The following is an 11,195-nucleotide window of genomic DNA, read 5'->3' as shown; positions in this document are numbered from 1 at the left end:
ATTGCCTCCAAAGTGCTCATTTTAATGGCAATCTAACTCAAGCCCCACCAACTTCTGTGGCCCAACAGGCATTTTTCACAGGCAGTAAGGTGCACAAATCTTTGATCTGGTACATTCACATATCAGGGCTCAATAGGGGCACACATCTCCCATTTGGTAAAGAGCAACACTGCACCTCTGAGAAAGCAAGTGCAGGGAGACCATTCTGACCCTTACCTATGGAATCAGTTTTTATTAGACACAAAAATAAAGCAGTATTAACTAGAAGGCCAAATAGGAATGCACCAAAATTCTTTCCATAAGTGTTGCAAAGCTTTAAATCCTGGCTGAAACTGCCTTAACATCAAGTAACAGAATCTGTGTCATATAGAACACCCAAAGTTTGATATAAAAAGTTACTTTTCAGTTTCAATTAGATAAACTAGTCAATAACAAAAAGTCCATTAAATTGTACCTTTGAGGGTGGAATGAGCTCATCCTCTATCTCAGGATCGCTTGCATCCATGTCCTCTCCACATGAGCTACAGAAAGAAGAGACATTATTTGAAAGGATGTAAACACAGACAACAAACTCTAGGGGGCAGCAGAGGGGCCTGACTAAGCACATGGCGCGGTGAGTGAGCGAACACGAGGAACTGGTTCTTCGCCAACTTTTTGTCTTGGAACAGAATTAGTAAACGGATTTAACGAACGGTCCTACAAACCTGTCCAAGATGGCCATAGTGTTTCATTCTAAAACTACTTCACAGCAGTCCGTAAACTAGAGGTTAACTTGTTTAGAGAAAAAAAAAAAGCATGAGGAAAGGCTAGAAAAGACATGTTTAAACTATGGTCAACATACTCATTCCAGTGTGCTCGTTTCCTGTTGTTTCGTTGTAGTGTCGATGATTGCACCAGAATGGAGTCCGGGGTGAAGGGGTTGATGTTTACCAGAGGTGTCTGGTTTCGTCTTCCGTCCAGACAGGCTTTGCTTGTAGAATCAACATTCTTAAACAGGGCGACTCTCCGGCTCGTCGATGCCTTTGTCCTGGCCCTTGACAATAAGCTCTGTAGATACAATGATATGCATAATTAATACTCAATTTATAGAGCATTTAAAACGCATTCTTAAAGCCAATATCAAAGCAGAAGGATTTGACTCAAGTCAGTACACAAAAACGGGGAAAGCCAGAACATAACACATTTCAGATGATGTAATGATGTGCTAGTATCAATAGACTGATTCACTGTTGTTACACAACTTTGTACAGTTAGTTCAATATCTGGGTCACTCTAGGTGTACTCATCCTCCTAGTAAAGGCTCAGAGCTGATTTTCAAATCATAACTACTTCAGTTTATTCTCGAAAAAAAAAAATATATATATATATATAAATAAACTTTTTTTTTTAAATTCTCTATTTTGTATTCAAGTAGAACCGAAGTCAAAATACAATTTTCTGAGTTAACAGAAAATACAATTTAAGTTTACAATTTCGCTTTTTGTATATCAGTGACTACAAACCTTTGGGGTATGAGGTGTATCAAACAGCCGGAGTTTTCTGAAGGTTTTATGGGGCGGTGTATCAGGACAGTCTGGGACAGGAGAGCTGGATCCGTCCATGTCATCGTGAATGTAACTCCTCTCAGGTGAACTGTCGTAAGCCTGTGGACTTTTCCTTGGCGATGGAGAGCTTTTCATGTAAAAGGTTGGTTTTGCCCGAGACGGTGAGCCGAACCCCTCCTCGTCCCAGGACTCGTCGTCGTCTCTGGTTCGGCTGAGCGGGCTGCTGCTGCCCAGGTCCGCCGGCCTCTTATCGCCGCTGCGCCGCATGGACACCGGCGAGTCCAGCTCCGTGAAGCCCGATTCGGCTCCGGTGCTGTTGTTCGCGTCTTCAATGCTGTCTTCTTCACCGTCACTGACCAAAAACTGCAACTTTTGGCGAACGGGTTTAAGATTTGGAGACTTGCCGTGCCTCCGTGTAACGAAATTCATCTTTCCAGGCAAAAGTTCAGTTTTTGTAAAAGGATAACGTAACTTAATAAAAAAAAGACAAAACAAGTAGTTTAAAACTATAAAAAACCAGCCCAAGTGGCTGGCAAATCAGGCAGAGATTATGTAACGTTAGTTTAGATAAACATATCTAATACTGGCCGTGCAATGCAACAACCCGAGCGCTGATGAATAACAGTTAGTCCAGAAAAACGGCGATGTGATTCCCAACTTGTCTGCTACAGATTATCCGAGGAAAATATCTTCTCTCGCTGACCGATATCTCCGTGACAAATCCAAACGAGTTCAGTTCAGTCGCATAAAAACTGATAACGACGTTGTAATCGTATTAACCAGCGTCCACGGCGACGTTTCGGGTGAAAAAATGGCTGCTCCACAAACTTCCAACTGATATCTGAAGAACTAGAAAAAATGAATTCCTGATAGCAATTCCGCGATTTATAAGACGCCGAGCTATGGTAAAATCTCAAAACATGTCAAAGCATCCCAAATCGTGTCATTTTAGACAATAATGTTTACAAAACTAGTTTGAATGGCGAGCTACTCCTCCCACCAACAAGCGTGCTCAAAGTCTTCCCGCGACCGTTGGTCATGTGACGTGGTTTGTACCAATGAGCGCCGACTTCTAAAGTTTAAAAGATAGGAGGTTCTGTAGGTTCTACGTCAACAAGCCCCTCCCCCCAAATGCTCAGGACTGTGACCTCAATTTGGCGCGAATGCTTTTCTTACGACGTAATGGTCTCGTTTGATCTTTCACTTGATCAATGAAATGCTTTAGTGAAGATAGTTTTTCACATTCTACATTGTAATCCGTTCTTGGTGACACAGGAACACATTACAATAATTACATGTTATTATATTTGATGAGATTAATCATGTTATAAGTGTTTACATGGTGGTGTACATTTAATTAGCCACATGGATTTGTTTTGATAGCAGAGCTTCAGTGACTGGCAATCCCTTAACAATAGCAATCACTTAAGCAGTCTTAGTTTCAATTATGAAAATTAAAATCAATGTTTTTTTTTACATTAGCATTAATGGGGGTTTCCAGTCTCTTTGTGTAATGTACATAAACCCCATAATTTTTGGAAAGTCCCTAGAACGTATATGGTGAATATATAATGAATGCTACCAGGTTTTTTTTTATTTTTAAGTTTGATTGTTGTGCTCGAAAACACTGAAATCTGTAAACCGCACTCTGCATTGGGTTATGTTAAGTCAAAGAATACAATACAATGAAATTATTTTTTTCTTTTATCTTTTTTTAATCATAATTGTAGACCTTTTCTTAACAGCTTGCAAAAAATAGCATAATCAAATATATACAGAAAAACTCTACTTTTAAAACGCTTATGTACATATCCACACAAAAATATCTTCTTGGTATATAGCAATCATGATGTCAGCATTATGAAAAACTATGATGCTTGACAGATTTTCAATACCCAGACTTACATACATACATACATACATACACACACACACACACACACATATTCACCCACCCTTGAGACGTTTAGTTCACAGTGATAAGTTTAGCGAGTTAATCGTCCATGCCTGGGGTTTCTCCTTGCTGTATTCTTGATGCTATTCTGATGGCTTCTTCTAGAGAGGGCTGATCACTGAGCTAAGAGGGGGAAATGAAAAAAAAATTAGTAAAACTTATCTAATAAAAATTGTTTACAGATGCAGTACAACAAATTATTTCAAAATTGTCAATCTTGACACATGGTCAACACATGGTCACCACCCTCCTTCTATAAAAAAATAACACACTTACACTTTGTTGGCAATGAGGGCTCATTAATCAGAACTGAATGGCTCATCAGTGTAAAGATCAATACAAGGCTGATTGGACTAGACCAGTTTGCTCAATTAGTTGTCCATTAGTGTAAAAAAGACAAGTGATACAATCACTAATCATAAATATTAGATCATTATCTGCTACTGATCTCAGTTATTATTACACTAAGAGCTGAAATCAATGCTTAATTAAACAGTGTTATTTAGAAGCCACAACTTTAGATTTGAAGAGCATAAAACTGGTGACTGATTTTGTGTACTTCAATTTTAAGTTTACAGTTACACCATTTTGCACTCATTTTCTCTCAATGATCCACAAAACTGTATATCAAGTCATCAGCAAAAAAACTAGTAATTTTTTTTTAAATGAATGCCAGCAGTGTATCAAATACAATTGATCTGGCTTAGTTTAATATAATTTATATCATGCTGAAAAGCGTAGCGCATTTAATTTCAAAAGTTTTCAAACATTGGACCTAGAGAACCACAAAACAAATTCAGTTGAGACCTACATCTATAGCACACATCCTAAAAAAACACACCTAATGGAAAGAAGGTTGCAACCCCCCAACAAACAGTCTAGTCTTTTGACAATAATTGCATGTTCCAGCCTTAAAAGGGGTTTAAAGGTTTATGGCAATTACTGCAGGTTTTATTATGTACTCTCAGGCAAAGTAAACACATGATTTAAGCTTTTGCAACCCATCCTAACTGAGCATGTTAATGTGACTGTGAGAGGAAGATTCCATAACGTGTGTGGTGTGTATATATTGCATACCTGCACAGCTATGTGTGTGCCGTTAGAAGTAGCCACCAGTGTGACTGGGTGTGGGCTTGTGGAAACCACATGCTGTTCCTGATCTTGTACAAGCTCCCCCTCTTCTGTCTGGTACACAGACAGATCTGGCGTCACAATAGCCACCTAAAATGTAAATAAAAAGTTTACACAATAAGCTTAACTTGTATTTATTTAGTAAAATAATAAAATCCCTCAGTAGCATGCAAGCTATTTAAAGGGATAGTCCACCCAAACAAGAAAATTGTTATCTTTTACTCATCCTCATGTCATTACAAACCTGTATGCAGTTATTTCTTCTGTGGAAAAAGAAATAATTTTTTTTTGAAGAATGTTGGTAACCAAACAGTTTGGGGTCCCACTGACATCCATAGTATGGACAAAAATGCAATGGAATTCTGAAATGGTAATTGATTGCCAGCATTCTTCAAAATATCTTTTTTTGTGTGTTCCACAGAAGGAAGAAATTCATACAGGTTTGGTACAACATGAGGATGAGTAAATGACAGAATTTGAATTTTTTGGTGGACTATTCCTTAAAGTAACAACACTTACCTGTCCCTCTGTGCAGTCTGCAGACACCATAGTAATAGAATGTGTTCCTCCTGAGGAAAGCATCGCTTCATGTGCTGGGATGGTTATGGTAGTTCCTTCTTGTGTTACCATGGTAATTGTGCCTCCCATAGCCTGCATATCTGCTTGAGACAGAATCTGAGAGGGGAAAGACAACAAGTATTTACTTGGAAAATATCTGCATACCACCACCTTTCCGTAGATTGTACTCTAGTTCTACAAAATACAAGTACAGTACTGAAGTATGGAATAAAATAGGTTCTGATGATGTTGTGTGTGATCAATATAGGACTTGTGGGAATTTATTTAGGTCATCACTGACCTGTTGTGTGCCATCCTGAGATATGAGAGCCACATGATGTTGTCCCATGACTTCTGATCCTGACACTTGCTCAGACCCAGAGTCATCTTCCACCACTGCTGGAGTGTACATTAACCCAGGGTCATCAATAGCCTCTGAAAAAGATGCCCATTCAAAATTCAGATTTTCAGTTAATATTAGATGGTCATAGTTTGTAGCTGGAGATTTAAGTAAACAGACCTGCTGGGGGCTCAAAATAAGCATCTTGTTCTTCTTCTATGGGCTCGGTGTCATTGTGCGCTGTGCGTTTATGCATGGCTAAGGTTGAAATCTGCTTATACGTCTTTCCGCAGTGATTACAGTTGTAGGGTTTGCAGGGAGTATGAACTACATGGTGCTTGTACAGGCTGGAGTACTCAGTGAAACGCTTGTCACAGCCAGGAACAGTGCAGACGTACGGCTTCTCACCTGAATATGATGAGACAAACTTACTTTTGAGCTTACGGTATGAAATTATATCTTATTTTTGTGAGAAAAAAATGCTTGCAACCTCAAAGCTTCTGATTTCTTTAAAATGTATGCTTTATTAGATGTTGGAAGCAGTCAGAGCTGATAGGACAGGTACCTGTGTGAATCCTCATGTGGTTTTTGTAATTGGTGGCACTTGCAAAGGCCCTTCCACAGCTGGGTTCAGAGCAGTAGTACGGCCTCTCGCCTGTGTGAGTACGGATGTGGACTTTACGAATGTTAGATGTGGTGAAAGATCTCCCACAGCCTTCAAATGGACATTTAAATGGTTTTTCGCCTACAAAATGACAAATTTAAAAACAGACCAAAATTTGACAAATATTTTTAAGACAACTTAATTTTATAAACAAGATGAAACCATTATTACAGGCTGGTTAAATATGCCAAACACCTGTATGTGTTCTTGTGTGTTTTTGTAAGTCTCCAGAGGTTTTGAAAGACTTGAGACAGTTGAGCTCCTGACAGCGATACGGTTTCTCTCCCGTGTGTGTTCGGACGTGACTCTTGAGACCATACCCTTGAAGACAGCAGAAAGAAAAATAATGCATGTACAAAAAAACTTGGAAGTAATAAAAAACAACTGTTTTTGGGAAAATCTTTACCTGTTGCAAACTTTTTGCCACAACCCATATGTTCACAAATGTATGGCTTATCCCCAGTATGCGATCTTTCGTGTACCTACAAATATTTAGAAAGCCACATGAGTTCAGAAGTGGATAATTAACAACAGAGACAATGTCACATCTGTGAAATATGTGTATTGTATCTCTTCTGTCTTGCATGAATTCACCTTCAGATGGTGAGCAGTAGTGTAGAGTTTTCCACATCCCTCATGTTCACATCTGAAGGCCTTTTCCCCAACATGCTGGATTCTAGGTGACCGGTCTTGACCCTGCAGTACAATCTAAGCGCACAAAAGTGGGTCACTGCTTCATTAACATTCAAAGCATTACGATTATAAGTTACTTATTTAATAAATGCAGAAAATAGTATCAGTAGAGACAGTACCTGCATATGCACACCATCAGAGTCCCCTCGACCAAGTAACCCAGTACTGCATTCTGTGGCCTCCATCTGCAAACACACACAGATAACACTTCCTCTAACATGAACTGTAATATGATACAAATTAACATAAGGAACATCATATACAGTACACAAAGTATGTACACAAGTGTAAATTGGCTTAGCATTCCATTGCACATTCATTTCCGTCATAATAGGGGAACTAAACCATATAAACTCACGCAATAAATAAGAATACAGAATAAGTGACAAGTTAATGATCTTAACCTTAGTAGAGTATTGCTCCAGCACACTGATGGTCTCAGCGTCAATTGTGCCCTCTGTCTGTAAGTCTGCTACAGTACCATCTGCCTGGATAGCCAAGATGGTGTTGGATGGAGGCATATGTTGAATATATGCAGTGGTGCCATCCTCCAGCTGAACAGCCTGTAAACCACCCTGATCATATGTTTCTAAAAAGATTAAATACATTGAGATTTACTTATTTGATTTTATCATAAAGAATCCAACATTTGTGTCTGTATGATACACAATACACAGTAATATTGTTATTTAGGGACATACCTTTGGGAGCATGAATGTAAGCGGTTGTTCCATCCTCCAGTTGCACAGCTTGCCCATCTTCTAGTCTCAATCCTTCTCCACCTAAGAAATATGTTTAAAGCGTAAGGGTAAATATTGTGTGGTCTTTTTAACACAGAAGTCATCAGTGTCTTATCTAGTGCGATTAGACAGTCACAGATCATAAAGCTCCATCTATCAGAATTAATTTCATATGAAATACCTGTTTTAGACATGGGTATGTGCTGGACATAAGCAGCAGATCCATCCTCCAGCTGAATCACTTGTCCTTCCATTATTTTGTTTTCTATGAGAGAAACTATTATATGCTGTAAGACTTGAATAGTGACCAAGCAAGAACATTTGTGCAGGATTCATAACTACACAATATTTGTTGTATGCTAATGGAATACAGGACAATTTCAAAAGTATAGATAAAATGTCTTAGGAATTTTTTTTTCTACATATATTCCATATAGAAATAGTCAGTCAGAAGCATAACCTGATTAATAGCTCAATGCCAAAAGTAATGCTAAGTGTGTAGTTACAGTACCTTTAGGGCTATGTTGGATGTATGCTGTGGAGCCATCCACCAGAGTCACGGCCTGCAAGCTCACCGTGTCTATACCCTCTATGTTGTCATCTGTGTAGTAACAGTTAGCCATTATGAGTCTACATTGCACTATGCACAAAATATAATACTGTTGCAGAGATTTTATACTCATTCATCTCACCTGAAACTGTAACTGCCTCTGTTAGGCAAAGAGTGACCTGCTGCGGGTCCCCGTCCACACATTGAAACTCCATGCCCTGGGTGTCTCGATTCACCTGGGCTAAGAGCATGATCTGCCTGTACAAACCAACCAACAACCATTAAAGATTTACTGTTAAACCCCAGAGGCAATCAAGGGCCTTGATTTATTGGGCTTTGTTTAGTACTCTCATTGTTATTTTACAAAAGTCAGACAGTCCATTAACTACTTGTATGACCCTAAATTTATTTTAACAATATTAATTTTACATAATGCAAACACAAATTGGGGGGATATTATTTTCTTATAGTTATTAATAGTTTTGTGCTTGTTTACTCCTCCTGAATGTTAGTACTTTTACTACTACAGTATTATACAGTTTATAACTGTACTTGGTCATGTTGCACCCTATATAAAGTCATTTTAATGTGAATTTCTTAAAATTAGTCTATTTTTGTCATCCTAATACTTTTACATTTTAAAAATACTTTATTCATTTTATTGTATTGTAACTGTGCTGTGACTATGGATCTATGATTCAGACATCAACTAGTATTAGTCCAAATGTTACAGGTACCTATCCAGTGTTTAGTACTCTCATTGTTATTTTACAAAAGTCAGACAGTCCATTAACTACTTGTATGACCCTAAATTTATTTTAACAATATTAATTTTACATAATGCAAACACAAATTGGGGGGATATTATTTTCTTATAGTTATTAATAGTTTTGTGCTTGTTTACTCCTCCTGAATGTTAGTACTTTTACTACTACAGTATTATACAGTTTATAACTGTACTTGGTCATGTTGCACCCTATATAAAGTCATTTTAATGTGAATTTCTTAAAATTAGTCTATTTTTGTCATCCTAATACTTTTACATTTTAAAAATACTTTATTAATTTTATTGTATTGTAACTGTGCTGTGACTATGGATCTATGATTCAGACATCAACTAGTATTAGTCCAAATGTTACAGGTACCTATCCAATTTCTAGGAACTATTTATCTAGTTACTGTATAAATTCCAGTAATAACTAGTATCTCTTTCATCTTTACTTGTAAAATTTCTCATCTCATTATTTTTTTTACTTGACATATACTGACGAGTCAATGTTATAGTTCAATAACAACTCTTTCTAGTTACTTGTTCCAACTGGAACATATTCTAGTATCCATTCAACTTGTACTGTTAAAATTAGAATAGATACCACCAGCAACAACTAGAATCCCTACTAGTCAAGTTAACGTCAACCACAGATTGGAAGATTCAATTAAAAAAAATAAAGATGTGTAATTTTCCTCCAGCAACGGAATATTACTTGTCACGTCACTATTAAAATATTATTTAAAATATATATACTTTTATAAAACTACTAGCAATAAAAAGACAATTGCTATTTTGTGGAATAAAAACGAAACTGAAATGTTAAAACGGCTTGCCATAGAATGTGTGGTATAGCATTCTGCAAAAAGTTATATTTTTCAAATGGAGAAATACTAATTTTTTGATTCTGCACATGTGCCGAGTAAAAATACTGTGCTAACATGGCCATTTCATCACTTATGTACATTTTAGCCAAACAACAACGAAACAACTTTGTAAATAATAACGCTAGGAGTATCTAAATGTTTAGACAGGACTGCAAAGGCAGCCCGGCTAAAGTTGGTCATAAGTCCTTCGTTTTATTATTTGACAGAACATCTGTCATGCTAACTCTCACATGTTAGCAAATATGCTACAACAATGCTCGCGTTTTACTTTAGCCGCTTCCTAATGTTTACATACTATAATCGCCGGTGAGATTCATATAACTATGCCGTCCCCGAAACTAACGCAAAGCAATACTGTCCTTTATAAAGGCGTTTAAACATAAAGGAACGACCGTTAGCCCACAATGAATTCGTTGCTGCGGTAACTTGACAATCTCAATCGGAACGTTACAATGTTGCAACCGATTACAACGCTGCGTCCAACTGCCTTTAATAAATAAAACACCGCTTCCGATGCATTTTCATTATTTTATTTCGGTCTTCATCCCACATCGACTTCCACCACACTTCCATCGCCGCGCTCTCCGGCTAAGCGGCGTCTGAGGAAATAAGGCACACTGGGTAAAAACACATTTATATACTAACCTCCTAAAATTTTCCAACAATCCCTTCGTTCGACCACCATGCACCAGGGCAGGAAACGCTATGCAGAAAATACAACCCCAGAACCTGAATAACGGAAGGAAAAGCGCCTCCACTGATTCTTAATACGCTTATATGATTGGCTGAAGCAGACTAGTGCAGCGCTCCCATTGGCTGAACGCCCGTCCATGCGAATTCGTGCTGTCTGAAATTCATGTTCAGGGGCACCTTGGGGACGCCATTCGGGTCTGTTGGGTGTATTGTTCAAGCGTGAATAAGCAAATCTAGTACAGCAGTGTTTGCCCGTGACATATTCATTTGGCGGATAGATGCGGCGGGGTTTGTGTACATTTCTTCGAACGTCATAACGTGACCAGTGGTTTTATTTTTCTTATAACAGCACATATTTACAGTGTGTCACGGAAGGCTTGGTAGCCATTTTGAATTGCATTATGTCATGGCTGGAGTGAGGATGCATGGGCAATGCAGTGCAGTAAAGACTTGAACTTTTGCTGTTGGAATAGATTTCTCTGTTTGTCTGAAGGAGAATATGGAATACTCTGTTTAAAATTATGAAGATTTTATTCCAGAAGAATATAAATTAGTATTCCTTGCTTATTTTTTATATAATTTTAATACGAGATGTGTATGCAAAAAATAAAAGCAATACAAATCAGTAATGTTTGAAAATGTGTAAAAAAAAAAAAAAATTTAATATTTAAA

The 11,195-nt window shown here is 37.8% G+C and overlaps 2 protein-coding genes across 3 annotated transcripts; both read right to left on the bottom strand.

Annotated features, from left to right (window-relative positions):
* Window positions 1-315: 315 nt before the first annotated feature.
* Window positions 316-2,556, bottom strand: LOC107569644 (wee1-like protein kinase 1-B). Its single transcript, XM_016255762.1, has 4 exons — window positions 1,503-2,556; window positions 842-1,047; window positions 455-521; window positions 316-357 (listed from the first exon to the last, which is right to left on the bottom strand). Exons 1-4 carry the CDS (start codon window positions 1,971-1,973, stop codon window positions 316-318), a joined length of 786 nt encoding a protein of 261 aa, XP_016111248.1. The 5' UTR covers window positions 1,974-2,556.
* A 749-nt stretch (window positions 2,557-3,305) lies between these two features.
* Window positions 3,306-10,581, bottom strand: LOC107569658 (zinc finger protein 143). 2 transcript variants are annotated; one of them, XM_016255785.1, is made up of 16 exons: window positions 10,476-10,581; window positions 8,317-8,432; window positions 8,136-8,225; window positions 7,806-7,901; window positions 7,586-7,666; window positions 7,289-7,473; window positions 7,004-7,069; window positions 6,786-6,899; window positions 6,598-6,673; window positions 6,387-6,512; window positions 6,093-6,272; window positions 5,708-5,935; window positions 5,489-5,622; window positions 5,149-5,304; window positions 4,576-4,719; window positions 3,306-3,621 (listed from the first exon to the last, which is right to left on the bottom strand). In XM_016255785.1, the coding sequence occupies exons 2-16, from the start codon at window positions 8,423-8,425 to the stop codon at window positions 3,538-3,540; spliced, it is 1,869 nt and encodes a 622-aa protein (XP_016111271.1). In that variant the 5' UTR covers window positions 8,426-8,432; window positions 10,476-10,581; the 3' UTR covers window positions 3,306-3,537. The 2 variants fall into 2 exon arrangements, with proteins under 2 accessions (XP_016111271.1, XP_016111272.1); XM_016255786.1 differs by having other exon boundaries at window positions 7,806-7,889.
* Window positions 10,582-11,195: the final 614 nt, after the last annotated feature.

This window comes from Sinocyclocheilus grahami, unplaced genomic scaffold (assembly GCF_001515645.1).
Source record: "Sinocyclocheilus grahami isolate Dianchi unplaced genomic scaffold, SAMN03320097.WGS_v1.1 scaffold1368.1, whole genome shotgun sequence".
Classification (NCBI taxonomy): domain Eukaryota; kingdom Metazoa; phylum Chordata; class Actinopteri; order Cypriniformes; family Cyprinidae; genus Sinocyclocheilus; species Sinocyclocheilus grahami.
Note: the sequence above shows the minus strand (reverse complement) of the source record. Positions and strands in the feature narration are given on the sequence as shown.